General features: G+C 45.3%; 1 protein-coding gene across 1 annotated transcript in view; it reads right to left on the bottom strand.

Annotated features, from left to right (window-relative positions):
- Positions 1 to 24,979, bottom strand: part of TEAD1 (TEA domain transcription factor 1) — a 254,213-nt gene that overhangs the window by 33,752 nt on the left and 195,482 nt on the right. The window contains exons 5-9 of the mRNA XM_080640120.1: positions 17,630 to 17,764; positions 16,464 to 16,510; positions 15,571 to 15,632; positions 14,510 to 14,634; positions 816 to 989 (exon numbers count right to left, since the gene is read on the bottom strand). Of these exons, the coding sequence (XP_080496246.1) occupies positions 816 to 989; positions 14,510 to 14,634; positions 15,571 to 15,632; positions 16,464 to 16,510; positions 17,630 to 17,764 (543 nt within the window). The remainder of the gene's footprint in view (positions 1 to 815; positions 990 to 14,509; positions 14,635 to 15,570; positions 15,633 to 16,463; positions 16,511 to 17,629; positions 17,765 to 24,979) is intronic.

Genomic DNA, 24,979 nt, shown 5'->3' with positions numbered 1-24,979 from the left:
TGCAATCTGCACTTAACGTTTTAAAGCACAAATGAGGCACATACTGGGCAAAGCCATTTTATACAATGAGTGGCCAGATTATTATGATCTCTGAACGCATAATAATTTGGCCACTCAGTGTGAGTGTGTGTGTGTGTGTGTGTGTGTGTGTGTGTGTGTGTGTGTGTGTATTAAAGACCTGGTGCATGAATTCTTGCATGGGTGGGGTCCAGCCAGCCTGGCCAGGGGGAGGGAACATGGGCGGTTGGCCAGCCTGCCTGCTGGTCGAACTCCTGGTCGAGGGGACAATTTGCATATTAGCCTTTTATTATATAGGATAGACACTGAGTGGCCAGATTATTAGCGTTCAGAGATCATAATAATCTGGCCACTCAGTGTATTCTCTCAGGCACTTCTAAGATCTTAAAGCCCGTGCAACTGTTATTTTCATTCCAGCCCCAACTATGCCCCAGGTCCTATGTGACAGTGGAATTTACAGGTTGCTTTGCTTAATGGAGTGAGAAGAAAGAGAAAGAGGGTCTAGTGGCCCATGTTTTCCATCCTGATTCCGCCCACCGGGGAAGCCTCTTGTCATTGCATGAGTGGGCCCTGAAGCCCAAAGAGGCCACCCGCCTTTTGCTGTTTGGCAGAAGCAGCCGGGCACAAGCCCAGAGTGAGGGCGGCACACAGGTGTGAGCCACGACCCCCGGCAATCCTGCAGGTGCAGGTGAACATGCAGTTAGCATGCATCCATGGCCAGCTGTGCTGCTCCACACTCACATGGGACTTGACCATTCAAACAAAAGCCAGTGAAATCACTGCAAGGTCTTACTCACCCAGAATTTTACGAGGAAGAAGGCATTTTGAGGGCCCTTTCCAAACAGTTCCTTTAAGCCACCTTTCTTTTCAGGAAATTTGTCATAAATCTGACGAATGTCCACTGATTCAAGCAATGGGTCACTGTAAGAATGGTTGGCATGCCCAATGTGCACGAAGAGGTGTTTGTTGTACTGCAAGAAACCAACAGAGACATTCCCATTACAAACCCTTTGAACAACCTGGGACACATGCATCTTGAACTGGATAAAGAGTAAGTAGTCTTAAAATCCCAGAATTATGCCTTGATTAGCTGAGGCTCCCTACCTTTGAAAAGATGAAGATGTTAGAAAAGTCCTTATAACTTAGGGCAAAAACAATAATCTTTTTTTTTTTTTAAATAAAGTTGACATACAATAATATATTAGTTTCAGGTATACAACATAGTGAAACAGTCATTGTCTTTTATTGATAGGGTATATATTTTTCCAATGCCTAAGAAGGCTTTTTGTAGACACAGTAGTAAACAACAGCTTAAATTACCCAACTATCAAACCAAAAACAATTCTATTACCCAGTTTCACAAGACTCAGCTGAAAATGACAGTGACACCTTTTGGAGCCTGCTATTTACGGTGTAAACCCAATAAAAATGATGTGTGTAGTTAGCTAACATCATCACCCAGAATGCACTTCTCACTCCAGCTCCCCTAGCAGTAGCATGGATGCAGCCTTCTGAGCTATGGTACCTACCTACTTCTTCCAGCAGGAATGAAAAGGCTGAGCCTCTTCTCATCAGTCAGTCCCCTTAGTAACCAATCTCAAACTTGCCCGAGGTCCCCAGGGCCAGTCAATATGTGGCTATCAGTGCAATGTTAGGGTCAGGGGAGAGGATTCATGGCATAAGGTTATGAGAGGTTGGTAACAAAGGAATATCAGTCATTCGTAGTCACAAAAAAAGAAACAAAAACATCAAACTTATGAGAAGACATTTAACTTACAAAGGAAACCCTTTCTTTGCCTTGCTTTGGTATAAGATAAGGAAACTGGACCACAAAGGAGAATGTCCAAGCCAATGGTTCTCATCCAGGTTGCAGCAGAATTACCAAGGAGCATTTAAAAATCACCAATGCCTGGGCTCCACCCAGACTAAATTGGAATCCTTGAGAATGAGGCCAGACATCAGTGATTTTTAATGCTCGGTAGGCAAATTCCAATATGCACCTAAGTTTGAGAACCTCTGGCCTAGATGCTCTACTTCAGACCCTCCCTACCCACCCTTCCTGCTGTACAGGCCATAAGACCCACCTAATGGGACACAGACAAAGACATCTGGGGGTGCACGGGTTCCAGGGAGCTCAGAACTTAATAGGGTTCAAAGAGAAAACCTCGTGTCTCTATTCGCCTAGCAGTCCCTACTCACTTTTTGAGTTTAAACTGGCATTTCTCCAAATAGAGTCTTTCTGAGTACTGATCCCATAGAAGCTTCAAATAAAAGAAGGATTGGTTAGGGCAGCCTACCAAGAGTACTGCAAATCAGCTATGACACTGGGCAAGTGCTTCCCCAGTGTCTGAAATGGGGAGAGTGATGGCATCTACTCCCTAGGCTGCCTATAGGATTTAAATGAGACACTGCTTACATAGAGCACACCAGAACTCCTAGATCCAACAAAGAGTAAACATTCAATAATGCTGGCTATTACAATTTTTTAATAGAACCCCCTTCTTTGAGATTCACAGCGAATATTAGCATATTAAAAGCACTGCAGTAAAGAGACATTTTTTTAACCTTGTATAACCCAAAGTTTCCCGAACTCATTTGATCACAACCCTGTAAAGATATCCTGCAGAAGCGCTGGTTCGAATCCATGACCTGCTGCCCACGCCGTGGATCTCTGGCCACAAAGCCAAAGGGTGAAAGGCCCAACCCCCCACAGGGGTCCACAGTGTTGCATGCCTGACTTATGGGGAGTGTGGCCAGGGCCTGGCATCTTCTGGGAGAAGGCTAAGCCCCTCTCACATTCAACATCAGAGAGCTATCTTAACCAAGGCTTCAAAATCCCTCAAAGGCATCAGCTAAAATGAAAAACCAAGTGTAACCTATCAAGCTTTGATGTGGTCCCTGCCTCTGCTCCTTCAGTTACCTGGGGACTCTCTGGTGGGACTGAGTCTTGGAAGCTATTGTGAAAGAACAGAGTGTGCCTGTGCGGGAAGAGAAAGGAAAAAATGTTTACATAAAGTCAAAGCCCTGGCTGTGTTAGGGAGGTGAGGCTATGGGTTGGGGCGAGTGCCTTTGATCTTTCTGTAGGTTTTCTCTAATGCTGTCTGTCACATCATCTTCTCAGTTACAAGCAAATAAAAGCCCACAGTAACGTATAAAGCACAACTGCTGAGGAGCTTCCAGTCTCATCAGTGGGTAAAAGGAGATGTGCAATGTGCTTTCTGTATATGTGGGCTCAGGTACTCCTTTCCTCACAATGACATTGTAGGTAGGTTTTATTAAAGTCATTTTACAGATAAGGAAATAGAAGCTTAGAGATGAACGGACCTGCCTGAGGTCACACATCCGGGATTAGTCCTGGAGTTAAGAATAAAACTTGGATCTGTCAACACCACGGCCCATGCATCTTGGTGCAAATACCAACCACGGGGTCTCCCAGAAGAAAATGCCCAGACCCTTCTAAATGCAGATCTACTTTTGTTTTTAAAAGTTGATTTGAGAAAAAAAATGAAAGAATAAATGGTATTTTCAAAATTCTAAGATGTTAAATTAGAATTCAGGAGAAATGTAATGATTCACAGATGCATCAGATAGCATCTTCAAAGGTTTCTATTTTGAGGAAATTACCTTTGTGCCCAAGTGGCTGAAAGGAACTGAGAAGGGGCAGGCTGTCTTTGCCAAAGGAAATCGGGCACTGACTCTCCAAGGCTGGTGACTTGAAACCAAACCCTGACTGTTGGCATCTGAGCGGCTTTGTTCCTGCCAAGAGGTGACTTTGTTGCTAAGAATACCAAGGACTAAAGAAGGTGTCCTGGAGACCATAGCAGTGAGACAAACAGACCTCGCTCTCCCCCTAACTCAACCTGGGCAGGTCAGGAGTCCCTGTGGCCCCAAATCCAGAGGCTGAAAAGAAAAAAAAATCTATCTGATAAGTGTGGGTTCAAGTTTTAATGAAATTAGAACTCTACAAACCATTTGATGAGTCTCCACCTACTACTTCCCATCCTGCCAGTTCTCCTTAGAAGGGAAGAAGAGACACTTCCTTCCCTCTCTCTCCCCTGCCCTCCCAAATAAATCCCATTTGCTTTCTAGTAGGGCTGGTTACCCAAAACTAAAGGTGGGACAAAACCAAAAAAAAAAAAAAAAAAAAAAAAAAAAAAAAGAGTAATTCTATTCTGTAAGGCAAAAAACAAATATTTGAAAACAACAACAAACCAAAGCCCCAAGTATTGGGGGTAATATATACGCTAAGCACTGTGCTAGGCACAGGGAATCCATGAGCCAATACTTCAAAGTCCCTCTCTTCACAGACCCTACAGAGTGACTAGACAGAGCTAGCTTACTGCCTCTATAGTCAATCATGTGTTGCCCATGTAAACATGGGTTCTCAAAGATTCCTAGAGAAAAGGCTGAGGTTAAAGACAGTCAACATCCCCACTCTTGCACGTCACATGACCTAAATCAGCATTTATCTTCTTTTTTATATGGATGACTTTATTCTCCAGCATTAAACATACAGTGTTACTCATTAGCAAAGAGAACCTGTGTGGAACTCACCTTGGAAATGTGAGTTAAGTTTCACATCTCGAAGGCAAAACCCTGATAAAAACCAAGCCATCCATCTCATGTGAGAGTATAACACACTCTCAGATCTGTAAGGTTTCAGAAAATTGATCTTTGTAACCATTCTCGGTTAGCTATAGGAGGATACATTCCTACGAAATGAAGTAAATCAAAACAGGGAGAGATGGGGCCCTGACCCAGGAGAGAGGAAGAGGAACTCACTGGCCAACAGCTGGGCCGATGACCCAGACAGAGACCAGTCCAGTGGATGAGGAGCTAGGAGGGCCCTGGAGGGATGTCACCAAGAGGATGTGGACCTGAGAGATTGCCTGACTTATGTGACCATCTGGAGAAGAGTTTGAGAATTCTGTTAGAAATTGTGAGGATGAATTTGTGTAATGTAAAAACTGAACAACAACAACAAAAAAGTAGCAATGACAAACCCTAAAATAACAAGCTTTACAATCAAGTAATGGTTCGAATACATCACACATTAACCACGCCGTGTACAGAACTGGCACAGGTTTGTAATATAAACACTGAACATTAAACCAAAACTTGTGATATAACCACATTGGGAGGGTTAGAAGGGGGGAGGGCGTGTCATATGCTAAATTTAGAGAGCTGAAGTCCTGATATTCCACAGTAAAATGTCAATAGAAAATGTCTAAAGTTGATGGACTGAGATATATAGGATAAGCATGTTATTTAGAAATATGGAGGTGATATCTGAAGAACTGGCCAAAGGGCTGTAAGCAGCTGTCCCTAAGGAGTAGGGCTGTGAGGTGGGAAGAACTGGGGCAGGGGGCTGCTGCTTTTCCTCAGGCCAAGAGTGAGGCTCAATTTGGCTTATATATAAAGCATATGTACTATATTAAATTAAATAAAAACTACCTTGAAACAACCTAGAGTTTTTTGAGGAAGGGAAAGAACTATAAAGGGAAACAAAAACATTACGAGTCGTGCTTCAGGTTGTTTATTCTAGCTGACCACAAATTCCCTGGACCTGAAAGGAACTTAGTCAGATCACAGAGCCTTCCTAAGGCTCAACCTCTCAGGATGACTGGCCAGAAGAGGGGACCCATGTCTGCCTGCAAGGTTCACCCAAAAGAACAATGTTGCACCAGCAAAATCCTACCTGGATCAGCCTGACAGATGCTTAGCAGCACCTGACACAACCTTAATACACGGATTTCTCTTTCAACTTGGGGAAATGCTCATTTCCTCTTTTTATTGCTGTAATCCCTCCAGTTCTTTTTCACAGCAGTTTTATGTAGTGAAAAGGTGAATGTAATCCTAGAAACTCAACGAAGTTACTTGCAAAGGGTTATTTAGCTGCCCTGGGGGTTTTACAAATGATTTCCTCCTCCCTCACAGCTGTTCTGAGAGGTCACTTTCTCTCCTGGTTCCTGGCTTTCTTTCTCTCTGCTGCTGAGGGAGGTTGAGGAGTCAGATGGGGATCTGGTCTGAACCCTGGTGCTGGCACCAGTGTCCAGCTGAGTCATCTGGAACAGCGACTCCAGCCGCTCTGCTGCCTTTTCCACTATTACAGGGGTAATAACAGGGACTACCTCGAAGGAGTGCCACAAGGACTAAACCAGACAATGCATGGAAAATAGATAATGCTGTGCCCAGCACGTCACTTATTGTTATTATATTTCCCCAAATAATCATGATACTTCTTTACTTTGGAAGAGATCATTTGAAACTCAGGCTGTCCTTCTGACAGCAACAGAAGTGAAATACTGAACTTTAAAGCAGAAATTAAGAGAGGGAAGTTTCAGATACATTAAGGTGATTCCTTGTTTGGACACTGCCATTAGCTACTGTTATGCAGAGTGGCTGAGGTGAAGGTGATGTGCACATGGAGTGATCTGGCCCCCACACTTCCCCCAGGCACATCAGAGCTCACTCTCTGAAGTGTGCAAAATCTGTCCTCAAAAGTGGGGCTGGGGCAGCCTGGGAGGGCACCCATCACCGCGGATGAGACAACCAGAACAACACAACTCCCACAGGGGACACTGGGGTCTTACTTTCTCTTCTCTCTTCTTTTACAGGATTGACAATCCATTTTACTCTAGAGGCCTCGGATGAGGTAGTTCACTTTTTGTGGAAAAGGAAGGAAAAGCCCCATAAATATACTCCTTGGCATCTAAGCTGCTCCTCAGGACACACCTCAGTGCTGCAGTACACTATCTGACCTGAAGATGGCGGTCTTTTCATAAACTTGTCCCAAAAATTCCAAGTATTTGAAGAACGTTAGTAAAACCTTGAAAAATGACTGCTGTCAAATAATACCAAGAGAGAAATTATAATCCACTTAGGAATTTAAAGAAACTAAGACAAATAACTCATGTCAAGGGATGATAATGTACAAGTTGGAACAGAACAAGGACAAATCACCTACATTTGCTTCCTGTCACGCTCCTGCCAAGATTCCCTGTCCAGACACTCCCAGAGCAGCCTGGGCAACCTGTGATGACCCCACGGAGTGGCTGCAGGGCCAGCCAAGGAAAGTGACCTACATACTCAGCCCTTGGGGGGACAGGAGGGGCTCTCCTGGGCTCCTGCTCAAGTAGGCTCCATCCCGGGCTGACTGCTCAGAGACATCAGCCCTGTCTGGTTACCTGCCCCTGGTGCTGCTTCATCCCCTCCCTGTGCTCTTCCCAGAAAGAAACATTGAAACAAGAAACTAGGAGCAAGCAAGTCCTTCCTTCCCAGATCTCACACCAGGATGCGTGCCCTCATCCCCACTTTCCACATCCACCTCCATCTCTCTAGAGGGGGTTTCCATAGAAAGCGGGGTGTCTTCCCCACAGAAGTGCAGCTGTAAGGGCCATTGGCTGAGTGCAGGGACAGCAACCAGGAAGGCAAGCGGGCGTGGGGCTGACCTGCCAAGGAAAGCAGATGGAGCCTGGCTGGGGCCTCTGTGAAATGTCTATAAAACCCAGATTTCCAGATGCTTTCAATTGCCTCATCCCCAAATGGTAATGAAGAAAGAGAGTGAGTGCCCAGAGCAGCTCAGATACTGAAAGTAAACCATCCACTGCTATTGCAAGAGGTGCACCGATGAGCCCATAGAACAGCTTGGCAGTCATGCGGGAAAGGGTGGCAAAACCACACCGCACCCCAGGGAGCCATCACCTCAACCTCAGAAAGATACTTCATCTCCATGCCCTACTGGAAGACCACACTTGGTAAAATATATGAGAAAAGTCTGGGAAAAGCACATACACTGGGCACAGCCAACCGTCAGACCAGCTGTGGCCTTCCTCTGAGAGCCTGCAGGGCAAGTGTGCTTTCTGACCATTTATTCTAAGCATGGGATGCAGACATTAACACAATGGGTAGAATTCCAGCTCTGTTGGTTTTAAGCTGTGTGACCTGAGGCAAGTTCCTTAATCTTTCTGGGCCTTGGTTACCTCCTCTAACATAGGGATGACACCTGGCCTGCTGATATCTGAGGGTCAATGTGAAGGTCAAATGAAACAGTAAACAAGACAGTTCTGTGTGAGACATAGGGAGCTGCACAGATACTGGATTGCAGGTTAACTATTAATGAGATCCACACACAAGCTATGAACTGGGGTAGAGGAACTTCTTTTTTAAAGGACCAGAAACTGTTTTGCCCAAACAGCTGTTTTCCATAAATACAGAACCCCACTATGAGATGCAGTGTCAGCCCCAGCAGCCACTGCAGGCTTGGAAGCTTCTTCACAGAAACCTTGGCCTCCTCCACCCTGTCCAGGACCCAGGCAAGAACCCGCCTGGCAATCTGGAATTTAAACCTTGCTTTTGATCTTGTTTCCTTATTTCTCTAATCGAATCCCATGCTAACCATTCACCCTTCTTTCTGCCCTGGGCCTCATCAATGCCTTGTTTCCTTAGCTGGTCACATTTTCCAAAGCAAAGTCAGGGTCTGTGGTCTAACAAAAGACTTTTAGCTCTCCATGAATTTAGGCCTTTGAAAGAAGCTGTACAGATAGGAAGATTAAATCATGCTCGGGCCCACATGTGACCAACTGCCTCTATGGGAAAGAATAAGATGAGCTGTAGGATGTATTTGCAGAACTTTAGTGCAGGCTCCCCTGAAGGGGAGACCTCGGGCTTGGGCTCGGGATTGCTCAGACTATGAAGATTGCTGACTTACTCCTCACACCCAGGAGGCTCCATAACTTCAGGCTGTCCAGCCACTTAGAAATAAAGATAAGAGACCAGGACATCTCAGCAAAACCCCTTGCCTCCTGGCTGAGGACCTGCCATTACCCAAGCCTGGGCACCCTCCAGGAATTCTCTCCTTCCGTGGAACCTGAGTCAAGTGTCCTTACTTTCCTCCTCCTCCTCCAAATGTCCTGACCACCTTCCTGAGCTGGCTGCCACTTGTGGAGCGATAATGAGCCTTGTCCTCTGCACTCCCGCAGGTGGTGCATCCTTCTCTGTGAGATGAATGCATGGGAAAGATCTCCCTAAATGTTGGTCATTGCTGCTACCTTCCCCAATTTTTCAAACTATGGGCTCTGGATTAGGACAAAGTTCAAATATCAACCCTGTCATGTATGAGCTTGGTGTTGGGCTGTTGTTAACTTAAACTTGCTGAACGTCTCTGTTTCCAATATCCCCTTCAACAGGTTTCTTTTGAGGAAAGGCGATTAATCTGCTTCTTCCTCGTTCTGTGACTTTTCAAATTATACTACCATCCCCAGTCTCAAAAGCTCAGTCATTTCCAGTGTCCTCTTCCTCCACAGCTAATTAACCCCTAAGATCTTTTAAAGTTATCGACACAATGTCTATCCCTGGGTCACTGCTTGTGCCCTGGGTTGGTGCTTGTTGCTCATCTCCTAGACCAGCCCATTCTCTTACCTGCTACAGCTGTCATCTTCCTGAAACACATCAGATCACAACTTCTCTTTAAAAAAGAGGGTGAGATTATGTTCATATTATGCTGTTCATGTATTAAAATCTGTGGAAATACAAGAAACTAGCAAATGTGATTCCTACCTGGGATGGGATAGGAATTAGAAGGTAGTGAAGTCTCCTTCCATTCTTTTATGCTTATAGATTTTTGACCACATGAATTTACTATCTACTGAAAAAAAAAATTTAATTGAAAAAATATTCTGGCTCCCATCTGAGTTTCAATAGAGTCCAAAACACCTGGTGAGCAGATCTTCCCAAGCCAGATCCCTCCATCTGTCTGGCCCAATTTCCTGTTACATTTCTAAAAGACATTCAGGTTCCAAAAACCATGTGTGGAGTGTTCAATAGGTCCAGGGATGTTGCTAACTGTAATTGTTGCAGCAATAATGAGAGTAGTCCTATTATGCCCGCTGTACCAACTGAAATCAGGCTGAGCCGTGAAGTCATTTGCCCCAAATCTCACACCACTGGTAAGCATTCAGATACCAGCTTTCTCATTCAACTAGTACGAATGTGTCGTCACAAGAGCATGACAGGAGATATGCTCTAAAGATCCAGTGGAAACATTCCTGGCCTCTCTTGTGCCTTGCCCCAAACCCCGAGAGGACTCACAAAACTGCAGGTTGGAAAAGGAGCTCAGAGAAAAGCCAGCCCGACCCTCACCCCATGTGAATGAAGGGCCCTGCTAACATGCAGCCTGCACTTGGGAAGCTCATACTTTGGAAGGCAGCTGTTTTTATGTTTGAAGAATTTTTTGATTTCTTCAAAACCACAGTGAAGTGGTTAGGAATAGAGTGGAGCCAAACCTTGGCATAGCCACTTCCTGAGAGTGGATCTTGATAATGTATCTTAATGCATCGGAGCCTCCATTCCTTCCCCTGATAGACTGGACATAAGACCAGTACCCAAGCCAAATGCTTGGCGTAGTGTTTATAACACAGCTCAGTAGGTACCGGCGATTAATGTTATTGCTATCATGTATCAAGGTGTTTGTTAGGAGCTGGATGTGCCTTCCCTGTTTAGGTTTGTTACCGTACCACATTGTGGAATTTTTCTTCTTCTTTGGCAAGACAGTGCATTTTCAAAATCTAAAGAGACAATCTCCTTGTCCCTCCCTCTCCATCCCCAAATTCTCCCTTCTCTGGCTGTGTAACACCTACCTAACTCAACCTTCACACACTCTCTTCCTGCACAAAGTCCTGCTTATTCTGACATGTAGACCATGACAAGCATTAAGCATACAGTCTGGTGCCTGGGAAGTCTGCACCATCAGGGGTTTGTCACATGTGGGGCAGGATGTGGCTGAGCTATGGAGGCTGGAGGAACCTGCCATGTCCCAGGGTGGGGATGGAGGGATTCCACTAGGCTTTATCAGGGAAACCACTCCCCATGCACACACAGGAGTCAGCTTACAGCTCACCAAGATCAGGTATTCAGCAGTCTCAAATCAGCAGCTGCCTAACTCAGTCTCCAGGAACTGGGCCCTGATTACAGGCGATGGAGGATCTTACACTTAACATTTGAAGTCCTTTGATATGCAACACTGAAATCATGTAAAAAGTGTATTTTCAAGCACTACTAACCACTTCTAATATAGTCTTAATTTTTTAGATCTTCCTTTCTTAACCCTCTGCTGTTTTTCTCTTAGCTTCTAGTAGAGCCAAAGGTAACAGAGGGACTGACTTGCTGGTTCTCCACCAATATAACCAACCAACTTGAGGAAATGCTGCCATCTGGTTTATACTTGATGCAAAGCCAGCAGGGGGCGCTCATCCCCCAGATTATTCTTCCTTTAGTTTATAGATTATAGCCAGCTATAGCTTACAAAACAGGCCACAGGTACACATGGACCATACACTCTTTGGTTACAGTCTCAGGATGTGGAATCAGCAGGCCTGGATCTGAATCACATTTCCAACGTCAGCTAGCTGCCTAACACTGGGCAGACCACGTCACAGGGTTAAGTAAAATAATGCACAGTGTTGGCTATCTCCACAGATGGTACTATTGCTGGTACTACTACTAGTGCTGCCAATGCCAAGGGTGGCAGAGTCAGGAAGAAGTCTTCAAAGGTGGCAATGAAGACTATGTGTTAGACTGAAGAGTGAATTTCCAGAGCAGTGGTAACTAAGGGAGGCCACCCTGAACTGTGGCAAACTAGGTTTTCCTCTTGGCTTTCTTGCTCATGCTTTATCTACTGCTGGGAAATAGTACAGCTGCAAAATTCAAACCTGGCCACAGCCACTGACTATCTGCAAAACAGCAATCTCTCCAAGCCTCTCCTATAGAATGGAACAGAATTACCTACCTCACCGGGCTATGACGAGGATAGAAGAAATCACTAATGAAAAACAGTTAGCACTGCACCCAGCACATTGATTTATTTATTGGCTTTTTGCCAGCACTATCTATAACCCCATGATTCCAATGAGCCTAAGCCATTATGGAGAAGTAGGGAGAAATGTGTGCATGCCTACATGGAGACAAAGATCTCCAAACACAGAGTTAAATCTGTTTGGGGACCTTTAATTATTTGTCACCTTGTTGGCTTCCTTATCAAATTAACGTACTTAATATTTGATGTTAAAGTTTTAAGTAGAGCACATCCACATTCATTTAAATGTCCCAGATTAATTATTTTAGGTGACTTTAAATTTTCCTATAGTTGGAACCATTCACATGCTACAAGTTTTTCCGTGTGACCTTGTTGCTGAAGTGCCATTACATGTTCACTGTAACAGCACCTCATGTTTGCAAAATGAAGTACATATTATGTAATCTGACAAGCTGGCACTTGAGGCATCGTCAAAGTGCTGTAAATAATTTTGTAATTCTCCCCCATTTCAATTCCTCAATCACCTTTTTTGCCAAGGGTTCCCTGCTTCCTCTAGCATAAGAACTCTCCGGACCCTCACATCTCCACTAGTCGCAACCTGCTGTGAATTCATTTATATACATTAAACTCATTTATGTATCACTGTAAAATCAGGGTTCGTAACACAGGAATGTTAAAAGCAACATTAACAAGTGAAACTGATGTTACGATTTAGTAAAATAATTTCAGAATAGTGGTGTAGTTTTGCTTGGCATTATCTGATAGACATAACTTAAAATCGTAATATAACAAGCCAAAAATATCAGCATGACATTTTCTGAAATTATACCTTTTTATTCTAAAGAGCACATAATTTTCACCTGTGCAGGATCCTCATTCCACATAAGCACTTAGCATCACCTCCCATTCTGTGTGTGTGTTTGAGTGTGTGTGTACGCACGTGTGCACTCGTTGGGGTGGTTACTGTTGTCATCTCTACCTAGGAGGGAGGCTCCACTAGAATAAGGACTGTTTCCTTTGCTGTTGAATCCCTAACACCTAAAACAGGGGCCGGCATGTAGTGTTTAAAAAGTATTTGCTGATTGAATTCCAATTTCTCTCAGTCCCCATCTTGGGTCCCCTAAAATATAATTACTTTTTCAAGAGGCCCAAGAATGTTGACTCGCACCAGGCCTTCCGTTTGTTTCAGGACAGTTAAAGTCATGGATTAGAGTCGAAGCTACAAAGCCAAACCTTTTCATTCATCAAGGAAAGGCCAATCAGGGCAAGGCCATTGCCATCACCCTTCCTGTAAAACCACTCAGCTACTGAAAAAAATGACCTAGTTGGCTTTCTCTTCCCTGTTTTCAATAACCTTATTTTCCTATACCTGCTTTAATAGGCCCACTGACCTACTTACATCTCCTTCATTTCCCCCTAATTTTGGAGCAGGCTCTATTTTCCTACCAGCTGCCAGAGTTCACAACTCATAGACAGAAATGTCAGTGGCTGCACGGCGTTCCCGAGCCTCTGCTGGGGTGATGGCTGGGGGAAGCCTCTGCCCAGGGCGTCTCCCCCGTCCTGTCACCAGAGGCTTTCCACCAAGCTCAAGTGCAAATCCTCCCAGGAGAGGTCACCCGTGATGGTTCAGTATCTGAGTTATTCACAACAGATGGTGAAATCACTCATGACACCTTTTCCTGATAACAGAACGACAGCAAGGCGGCAGATGCATGGAAAGCATGGCTTTCAGTGGCCCTGGAGATCAGCAAGGTGGGTGCAATAGGGAACACAGGAAGGAGTTGGTGAAGATTCCCAAAGACAAACTCACGATTTCTCCAGCGTGTGCCTTGGACTCGCCCACATGCAGATGCAGTGCTCATCCTCACACCAAGGAGTGGGAGTGAGTGAGATAAGGGCCTTGGGCTTACTGGGGGGAGGCTCACATATGTACGGGAAATGATGGACCTGGCAGGGAAACAATGGGATGACAGTACTCGGGGGGAGGGGGGGGTTGGGGGGGGGGCATCGAATAGAGTCCAGATGCCAACTTTCCTGGTATTTATGATATTACAATGCATTCTATGTCCAATTGCTAAAGTACCATCTTGTTACTTCTCCTTAAGAAGATAACAACCTGCTATCGTGAGAAAACATAGCTGCTATCCTGGAAAGGCAGTATAGAATCATGGCTAAATGTTTAGGCTTGAGTTTGAAAAACATAAGTTTGAATCTCTAATCCATCAACTATTAACAGTGTGACTTCAGGGAAATTAACTTCTGTTTCATCATCTCTCAGACAGTACCTACCCTTGTAAGGTTTTGATGAGGTTCGTGAAATGTAATTGTACAGGTATATATAAGCAGCTTTGCCTAATACCAGTCATGTGGCAAGGCTCAATAAAGGTTAAATTTTACCAAATGCAAGAGCCCTTTAAGGTCCTTCCCTTCAGTGCCAGTGTTCCCTGGAGTGTCAGGTCCAAAGCATCCACAAATTCAACTCTAAATTCAGCTCTAAATTCAACACAGTTGTCCATGGAAATACCTTTTACTTAATTGAAAAGCTGGTTGGCTATTCCTTCAGGTCCACATCCACTCGGGTTATTTGTCAGGCATGAGGGCAGGGGAAAGGATGATGAAGGGGAATGGAAATGGACAGCAAATGCTGGATTTGAGGCACATCTCTCTGAGCACACTCACCGAGTCTGGGTCTCGCTGCGGTTCGAGGAAAGCGGAGAATTCCACCAGGCGAAGTTTGGTTGTACCAATGGAGCGGCCCTGCCAGGCAGGGACCGAGGGAGCTGGGGCTGATGCAGGCTCAAACCCTGAAAGACCAATGGTCACCTTTAATGCTGGCCATTCACCTCCCCTTGGGCCGCAGGCAAATACGGGGGCAGGGCCCTACAAACAGATGACCCAGGAAGAAAGGCCTGCTCCACCACTCTCATGTGAGGTAGGGGTGAGACTCTGGCCAAGGACCCTGAGGCAGTGTCCTGATAAAGCACAATGCATGTGGCCCCCCATAAAGCCCACTTCAACTCACGCTATGGGCTGTGGCCTGAGGACACCTACTCCTGGACAAAGGGGCCGAGCTGGGGGCCAGGATGAGACCGACTGAAGTGCGGGAATGAATGCTCACAAAGATCTCCTGTGAGGCTGGCATGCAAGATACTTCTTGTGTTTCTCCACCTCCTTTCTTAAGCCTGCAATCACCGGCAGTATGGAACATTGCCTCAGAGTGCTCCGTGGTGTTGGAGCAGAGGGCATAAGTCTGGGGTCTGTAAAGGAGAGCGGCTCCACTGAGTCATTCCACATGCACATGTGTGTAGGGGGGAGCAAATACATGGTTTCTAGTTTGGCCTTCCACGGCAGCTCTCCTTTGAAGAAAGGGTACTAGGAATTGAAACCTACTTATCCAGGAAAGGGTGAATAAACCCCATCAGCTTTTAGGACCTAGATTGCCCAATTTGGCCTGCTAATGATGGGGAAGGAACCACAGTAACTTCCCCTTCCAAGGATGACCAGCGTGCTGAGCGAAAGTGACCAGGCTTCCTGTTTCCTTAAAACAATGCATCTGAAGAGCTCTTCGTGAGGTGACTGAGAGGAATCGGGGACCTGTCAAGGGACCCCTGTGACCCTTCACAGATCCAGGCTAACCCCGGCCTTAAACATGTGGGCACAGGGGGGCAGCCATGGCTCTCCAAGTCAGGGAGGACATGCAGCTGTGGAAAAAAATGAGAGGGAGCCCCTCGGAGACTCACCTGGAATGGGGGCTGTGACCGCTGGCTGGATGGGGTAGGCCTGCTGCACGAAGGGCTTGACGCTAGGGACAGAAGGATGGAGAGAGTTAGAAATGGCGCCTGTAGCAGTGGCTACACCTCAGTCCTGGCCTCGGCCTCCCAGGACTAGGGACCCGGTCTGGGGTTCTTCCCCCTGTTAGGTTCCCTGCCTGCAAGTGGGGCACAGCCCAGGCAGAGCTCCACCAAGACTGAGAGGGTTACTCCCGACGATTGAGGGGCCAGCAGGCTGCTGGGGACCCACCACCAGCTTCACACCAGTTCAGTGGGAGGAGCTGGACATTTGCCTCTGAGATCGAGGTTCGTGGTCACCAATCGCAGTCACCTGCTCGCCTTCTCGAGGCCAAATAGCTCAAGTTCTTTTGAGAATATATGAGCAGGGTTTCCTTTCTGCTTTTACCCCCAGACTGCCCCCATCTTCTGGTTTACTGAGCTTGCTACCCTGGCCCTCAAAGCATTATTGGGATTTTTCTATTAGCCGCCATACCCCAGGGAAAGCCGGGACAGAATGGGCTATGGAATCACCCCACTGCCCTCTCTCGGGCAGGCGCTTTCTCAGGACGACCCTACGCTTTGCCCTTCAGAGCCAGGAAGGGATTGGAATCCTCTTCCTGTTTGGAGCTACATGACCACTAAACTTAAGGTGGAAGTAAGGTATTTCCATGTCTCCAGGACCTGAGCAGTCTCTTTCCTATTGGCTTCAGCAGGTAACAATGAGGAATGATGTCGGTGATCTCAGGTTAAATCTCCTTTACCCGCCCTCCAAGTTCCGAGGCAGTTTGGCCCCAGGAAAACGCTACCCAAGGTGGGCGGTGCCCAGGCCCTTGTAGTCAATGCTGGCCCCTCCTCAGACTTACTCTTGTGAGGATCCTGGCTGCCCTGTTTGTATCATTCCCGGCCAGAACTGGAAGGCAAAATGCAAGAGGCTTCAGGATTATGAGTTCACTTCAAAGCACAGTTCAGGATGCATGTGCATTGCAACCCCTGCTAAAGACGGCGGGTTCAGATCATCCGTCAGGTGCAGTGACCCTCCCTAAATGCAGGTGTGGTCACTACTGGTCAGAAAACCACCGCCTATGTCCTCAGCCTAGCAACCCAAGGCTCCCTCTAGCTCCTCTTGCAGATAATCTCCACTGGCAGGGACAGGCAGCAACACCTGGCAGCAATCTGGGTGCACTGCAGGGCCTTCACAAAATTTTCATCTGCCTGCTCTACCCCTGCACCCACCTGCCCTTTACTTCCCTCTCCATTCTGAATGCTCCCTGTGTAACATGCTGCTGCCTCGGCTCACAGCACTGAAGGCCCAGCCAGGAAGAGGACAAAACTCAAAACAAGAGGCCAGCCAGGAACTCCAAACAGGAGCGCAGACACCTCCTTCGCTGTGAGTTTTCCTGGGGCTTTTTGTACCTGCTGACCCCCTGCTGGAGGCAGCACTATATAAAAGAAGTCACAGAGCCTTGGGTTTGAGTCCTGACACCATTATCCATGTGATTATGATCACATTCCCAAACTCTTGTTTTGTTTCCAAGGAACCTCAGTTTTCTCATCTGTAAAATGGCAATAACAATGAGAGGCATTAAGGATTATAATGAAGATTAAATGGGACCATAATGTTTAGTGTCTCAGCCCTTGGTAGGTGCAAAATGAAAATGTTAACAGAATTCTTTGTTCCATTAGGGGCTAGCTGTCATAAAGTGACCCTGAGGACACAGGAACAGAGACCAAGGACTAGAAAAAAGAGCAAAAGGGGCAGATCACAGCCCAGGAGGACACCGGAAAAGTGATACTTGATTCTATGTATTCAGGGACTGAGACCCCCTCCACTCCCCCATCTCTCTCTCACTCCCTGGCTCCCTCCCTCCCTTTATTTCTTTCGCCTTTTTGCACCCATCATCAGTACACCACAAGGTGGTTCTCTAACACCTGACCGACTCATAGTAAGTGCCAGGTGGTCAGTTTTATGTTGGTCCATGGTGACCCCATGCTTCCAGGGCCATCGTTTCTGGATGCAGCCATGACTCACCCCCGGCGCCCCTGGGAAGGTCGGACGTGGAATCCCAGGCAGCCCCAGCTTGTTGTGAATGGCAGTGGCCGAGACGATCTGGGCTGAGGACATGGCGGCCATGTGCTGAAGGGCCTTATCCTTGGCAGTCTGATCCTTGAAGGTGACAGTGACACACAGACTTAATACATAACGCATGGCTACCAGGCAACTCACACAGGCACAGCCACGAGCACATGGACTAAAATACAGAGCCACAAAAGAGGCCGGAAAAGCAAACATGCACGGATAAATAAACACAGCCAGAAGGCTAAAACACACGGAGCCTACTGCTACTCAGAGCATTTACTGAGAACACCCAGTGGCAAGGTTTAAAAAATAAATTTTTTTGTTAATCTGTTTTCCAACAGAATGGGAAGCCTCTGAGAAGAGTGAACAATGTATTTATTTTTCCAGCTTCCAAAGCGAGACTTCTCCAATTACTTAACACACTCAAGGAAAAAAGGGCCCTGCTCTTAAGCATATAGATAGGGGAGGAGGGTGCATCTGGGGTAGGGCCATCCAGAGCGTCAGGAGGCCCTGACTGTGTGTGCTATCAAGGGGCCACAGTGCCAGGAGCTGCTGGAGTCATGCGAGGCCTGGAAGCCCTGGCAGACGCCTGGTCAGGGAGGCTCAGAAGCAGTGGGGCGGGTGGGGTGGGCAGGGCAGTGACTGATGGGCCAAGCAGCATGCTGGCGGGGCGCATGCTCTCTCAGGTATCCCACTGTGAGTAGAAGGCTACATGGGTTCCTTCTGTAGCCAAGGACACAGGGGATGCTATCAGGTAAGTACTTTCTCCTTTTCCTAAATGGGTCTTTTCTAGGAAAGCCAAGGCTGATAACACAAAGCTAGCCAAAAAGTCTGCCAAGCACAGCTAGAATACAGAATACTCAACTGGTGAAAATACTTACCATGCTTGTCACCTGGATACAACAATAAACAGGTTGTTAAAAAGAATGTGTACAAAGGCAGGGTTATTTTTCTTCTTTAGTTAAAAAATATAAATGTATATAAACACACAAACCTGGGGTATAATAAAATGGGTAGGAATGTGGGTGTTGTTGTTTTTTCTTTTCACATTTTAGGAGGAATGTATGACCTACATAACTATCTAGAAGGTAATTTACTAACTACAACAATGAAAAAGTACCCCCCATTCCTCTGAGCTGGTTCTGTGGCTCCCCCAGTACAGATGGGAGAAATGGCAAGAGATGCAGGCAGGGCTTCATGCTGGGTACACATGTCAAGGTCCCTGGCTGCTAGCAGGAAGTCTATAAATCTACCTGGCCCCAGAATCCATGAAAGTGGGAACAAAATGGTGACATCAAAATAAAAAGATCGCCCTCTGCGGCTGCTATTCAGAATTTAGACAGTGAATGAAGGCCAAGGCAAGCTTCGGGTAAGACAGAGTACCAGCAGAGAGGTGGCTGCACTGTTCACAGATTCACCCAAAGGTGGTGAATAAACATGCCGAGGTGCCAAAGGCAAGGCCAAAAGAAGTTAAAAAAAATAATAATAATAAAAGCCTATAAGATAATTTCTAGGGGCTTCCAAGGAAGACCAATTAGGTGCTCCCCAAGTCGGATAGACACAACTTTGCCCCGTAACTGCCAGGAATATGAGTTTTCAAAGTTTATATTAACCCTTGAAAAAGAGCCTAACACTTGCATAAATTTTTATAATATTTTATCTATTTCTTTGGCTTTTAACTGAAAAAAATAATGAAGCTCATGGGACAGCTCTTTGGGGATGCACTCAATCATTATGAGCATCTGTATGGTCGTGTGCTGCAGCTGAATAACACCATGAGGGCCCTGCAAGCTTGCAGGGTTACTGGTCCCCAATGGAAGGACCATGGTGACTAGAGTGAGGCTTTTGCCACCTCTGGTCAGGTGTCATTCTTCTTTGAATTGTAGCTACATTTATCTATCTGCTGAGTGCTCTAACCTAAAGCCATTCCTCTGGTAACTTTTTAAACTTAATCCGAAACGTTTCAGATCCTAAGATGTCTGAAAAAAGACAAATCTTGAAGTCTGTGGAATTTTATGATAAACTGACTGGCTGTGTACAAATGCCCCAAAGCCAAACTGAGCCTCACACACACTAATATCAGCCCCAGGCAATCTACTCTTAGCTGGCCCCGCGTGGTCTCACCTGCTACCTGCCCCATTACCCTCTCAGAGGGTGATCTGTGGGTAACAAACAGAAAGCATGGCTTTAGTCATGCTTACTCTCTTCTCTGTCAAGAATACAAACTCTTTGTATTGGTTTCTTTTTGGGACAGTCAATTTGGACTCCAGTCCCCATGCCACTTATCCCTAATGAGAGGTTATAAATGCCCTCAAGGTGATTTCTGAAACTGAAGTAATAGCACAGGTATGACCACAGGTACCTTCCCCAACAGGGAACAAGCCTTACAGCTAGCTTCCCCAGGGCTCAGGCTAGGGTTTCTAGGAAAATGGCAGGCCAGACTTCCTGCCTGTCTAGCTGATGCAAATTCAGGAAAAACTACGAAAGAGCCATGGGCTTGGGTCTATTCCAAAAGTACATCATGGGGCTCTCTCAGACCTGAGAGTTCTGTGTTTATGGAATGCTGATGACAAGAGCTATTCTGCTCACCCCAACACAGAAAGCATTTGTGCACACTTGGGTGGAGTGACTCACCCATTGAAAGCCCAGGTCCAAGTGGAAATGAGCTCCCTACATCTCCATTGCCCACTCTTAATTCTAGTTGGGTTTGCTAGGCTGATTAAAAAGTTCCTCAAAATGTTCATGAGGAAAGTTTGATGTTTCTTGTTTAACAGGGAAATCAGTCAACGAGGAAAGGAGAAATGTCACCAGCTTTGCTGTTTATGTCACATAGCTTCAGAACATGGTCTTTTTCTTTTGGTAAATAAAGTGTGACTGTCTTATTACCCAGCATGCCATGAGGTACCTGAGTGAAACAAAAGTTCCAAAGCAGGAGAGCAAATTCAAATGCTTCCATCACACCAAGTTGCTCTGTGCCAAGAAAAGGCATCCTGGCCAAGGAGTCGGGAGATCTGGCTCTCTATCTGCCTCTGCCTGATGTTAATGGGGTGCATTACCTTGGGCAAGTCACTTAACACTCTCCCCTTTTCTACAAAATAAAGATTTAAACTTTATTCTCTCAAGTCCTTCTGGTTCTAAAATTGAAGCTGTGAGTATGAGTTCTATGCTAAGCAAACACACCTTAATGCATACAACCAAAAAACTGCTAGTGAAAAGACAGCTGAATGTTAAAATTTGGGCAGTGCTTGGCCACCTATCCTAATAGAGAGAAAGCCAAGTGTGGAGAGGAAATTGTATCTCAAGTAGAGGTTCTTTCTGTACTTGACCTACCTACTTGAGAACAGGCAATTTTCTGCAAATGGACTAAAATGTCTATTCCAGTGATTTCCTATCTTTTGTAGTGGAAACGCTCTGATTGGTCATTTAATTTCATAACATCTCTCCTTTATAGATGATATACATTTAAAAATTAAAAGAATAAAATTTTTTTGTAGTTTAAAATCTAAAGTAACCCTGCAGATAATAAGTACCACCAGGGAAAATCAGAATTGAGAGCCTGGCTGCAGACCCACTTATCCTGAAATGGGAGGAAGGAAGGATGCCAAGCGAAGAGATTTCCATGGAGGGATCTGTAAATTGTCATTTTCGGCCTAGAGATACAGGCCTGACTTTGAAGAAATGATAACTGTGTCAGGCCTGAGTAAATTGCTTCTCTGTGTCACTCTAAGTCTAATATCCTGGACTTTTAAACATTCTACTCTATCCTTACTACTCATCTCCCTAGATTATAGGGGGGAGGGTGTGTCACTAATCTACTCAAATACTGGAGCTTCAGTAAATTCAAAAATATATGCTGTCTTTGTACACCATATTAATTTTATTCTAAAATGTTTTCATACCAACATTTCTGAGACGTGGATGAGATTTACAAAGGATGAGCACACTGTTGTATCTTGAAAAACAGATACAGTTTTAAGTCAATACTGAGTTATCTTCTATGATGTCTGAGGTGAGTGTGGATGTACATATTAGCATGCATGAACAAGGCAAATGTGTCCTAGGAAAAAGCTTGGACAACTTCATACTGACTCCTTATTACTGATTTTAAGCCCATCTAGCCCTAAGATGACAAAGAATGGGACCACAGAAAGCTGCATATTGGGGGAATAAGAAAAGGTAACTCTTCCTTTCCAACTGAACCCTAATTCAAGCCCATGACTTGGACTGTGGAAAATGTTTATGAAGCAGGCAACATGGGTCTAAGACTGTTGATGGGTTACTAGGATCGGATGTTCCATCTGACCTGAGAATGAGGGCAGACGAAGCACTCTAACTTGGGGTGCATGTCTCAGGACGCACTCAACTCTCCTCCCTGTCCAACTTCTGGCACCCCACGGTATCAATGGCCTCACTACCCCAGCCACATGGGGTCCGGCAGGATGTGCCACACAGAAACTCCTCAGCCCAAGCTTTTCACATTGTTATTGTTACTAAGTAAACAGACTTTCATGTTTCATGAAGCAGAACAAGGACTGCCTCCTTCTAATGGTTGAAAGTACGAAAATGTCTACATGTAATATACATGATGGGAAGGCAGCTGCATCACAGATGCACATATCTGGAGTGATGTGATTCTAAAAATCAAGGATATTTTATGAATTGGTTTCTGGATAGTTTCTATCAGTTTCCTTTTAATCAGTTCCTTTCTCCTTTGCTTCTCCAGCTTCTTATTATTCTGGGGAATCAATTATCTCATAATTCGTAGGCATTAACCATAAACAAACAAAGATAATGTACAAAGGTCACAGGCTTGCATGTACAATTTTATAGCTGTCATATATGGAATTTTAATGAACAGCCTACTAGGCCAATATATTCTAAACACTTTATTTTGGGCTTATCATTTCAGAATTTAAAAACTCCAATCTAATTTATTCACATGGAAGTTTACCTTTATAAGAGGAAAAATGCATAAAGTTAAAAAAAAAGACCATGGATTCAAAAACTCTTGATAGCTATTAAATGTTTTTCTCCAAATATACTTTTTCCAGCAATATAAAAATATAGTGCAAAAGAGGAAAGACAGCAATTTGCTTGCAAATCATTTTTGCAGAAAAAGATAAAACACAGAATACTTCCCTAAAAGTAATTTTGCAGATGCTGTTTCTAATCTTGCACTGTGAATTCGCATGACTTCTGCAATTATTAGCAGTAGCCTCTGAGCAGATAAACATCACAAAACTCTCTGAGAGTTCTGGAGAAAGGATGAAGGGCACTTGAATTCTCCCAGCCATGATCTCCAATTTGCTTATTATTAGAGGAAGCAGGAGTAAATACAAAAGGGGCTATTTCGGTCAGGCAACAGCCAATGCCGAGGAGAGAAGGCACATTCACACCCCTCCTGACTTGCCATGTAATGAGGAGCAATTAATTCATCTTATTGTGCTTCCAAATGCCAAAGACTCCATTCACATCAAAGAAAAATGTGTCAAGGCTTTTACTATTGTTCATTTTTAAATGTACTGAGCTATATTTAGTATTTTATAATTGTCAATAGTGTTTCCTTTCATTCTGATGTGGGGCTTAGCATCATTATGGAGTGTAGATGAGGATCCAGGTGATTTGTAGGTATGCCTGATGATTCTCCCCCAGGAAGCCTGGGATTTATATCAGCTAATGCCAGGTCTGGGTGTTGGAGAGAAGGCACCCTTCTGACATTAGCTCCCTTTCCCTTCAGAGATGACAGCGAGATGCCGGGGGTAAATCTTCCCTGGAAAGCCAGAGGAACCCAAGCAGGCAGCCGGCTCAAGTTTAGCTCCAGACTGAGTACCAACTTCCACCACTCACCTTTTCTGTTTAATCCAAACATCCAGACACAATGAAAAAAGGGCTCAGTTGAGGGGAGACAGTGCAAAACCATCTCAAGACAAGGGAAAGGACCCTCACCCTTGACCAGCACTCTCTGGGGAGGCACCATGACATCAATCAAAAAGCTTGGTCTTTGGTGCCAGACAGCCTTAGAATCAGATTCAGACTTGTGACCCTGGGCAAGTCATTTAGCCATTCAGAGCCTCTGCTTCCCCCTTTCTAAGGTGAGGGTAACAACACCCACTGTCAGGACTGCTCTGAGAACTGCATCAAACATTCTGCACAGTGCCAGCAGCCTTGCCATTCAGTGAACTTGGAATCTATGGGGCCCACATGGTCAGCCATCCAGGCTTGATCCTGATCCAGATCTGCAATGCTTAGGAGCCCTGACCCTGATGACATAATCTTGGGGCTCACTGCTATTCTAGGGCATTGTCTACATTGGAGGCCAATTAACAATGGGATTTCTTTCAGAAGGGACAGAAATGTAGAATGAGGCTGTTTCTGTCACCCTTAAAAAGAGAATCCAGACCTGGTTCAGTTCACATGGAAAGATAAATGTGTTCAGTCCTCTTTTATGCTAAGTTCTGCATCACCACACCGTTGATGGGAGGTTCTAATTCCACCACACCCAAGCATGAGAAATTAACTGTCTCCAATCTTTGTTTTAACTAGGTCAGTGGTCGGCAAACTGCGGCTCTCGAGCCACATGCGGCTCTTTGGCCCCTAGAGTGTGGCTCTTCCACAAAATACCATGGCCTGGGCGAGTCTATTTTGAAGAAGTGGCATTAGAAGAAGTTTAAGTTTAAAAAATTTGGCTCTCAAAAGAAATTTCAATCGTTGCACTGTTGATATTTGGCTCTGTTGACTAATGAGTTTGCCGACCACTGAACTAGGTTAAGTTAAAAACAAGGTAATGAAAATATTGTTGAGGAGACAGGGGACATGTCATGAATGCAAAAGAACTCCCAGAAGATTGGGAGATGCCAGAAAAGGCAATGTATCATTTCCCAAATCCTGTGACAAGGCCAAGTATCTTGGTGCTGGCGCTGAGGCAAAGAACAGGGCTATTCCAGGCTTCCTTTGCCTTGTGCGCTAACGGCCACCTCCTGACAGAGCAGAGCGGCTCAGAGGGCCATGGGGAGTGAGGTGTGTCTTCCCTGTGGACTAGCCCATCCCTGGATGGAATCAGTGGTGGTATAATCAGGATGTAGAGTGTGGACTGCAGCAATGCTTCAACGAAGTTCTTGAACTCCCCAAGAGAATTAAATCAACAATTTTAAACTTTAAGCTCTGTGCTTATTGGAAGGAATGTCAGATTGGGAAGAATGGCCTGTTCAGAAATCAAATCACAAAGGCCACTAGGGTGAGAATGAAGAAAATGGCTCGAGGAGCACATGTAGCTCATAAATTAGTCACCAACGACTGGACACA

This window comes from Plecotus auritus, assembly GCF_963455305.1.
Source record: "Plecotus auritus genome assembly, chromosome: 9".
NCBI classification, from domain to species: Eukaryota; Metazoa; Chordata; class Mammalia; order Chiroptera; family Vespertilionidae; genus Plecotus; species Plecotus auritus.
The sequence above is the reverse complement of the archived record's forward strand: the minus strand, read 5'-3'. Positions and strand labels throughout refer to the sequence as shown.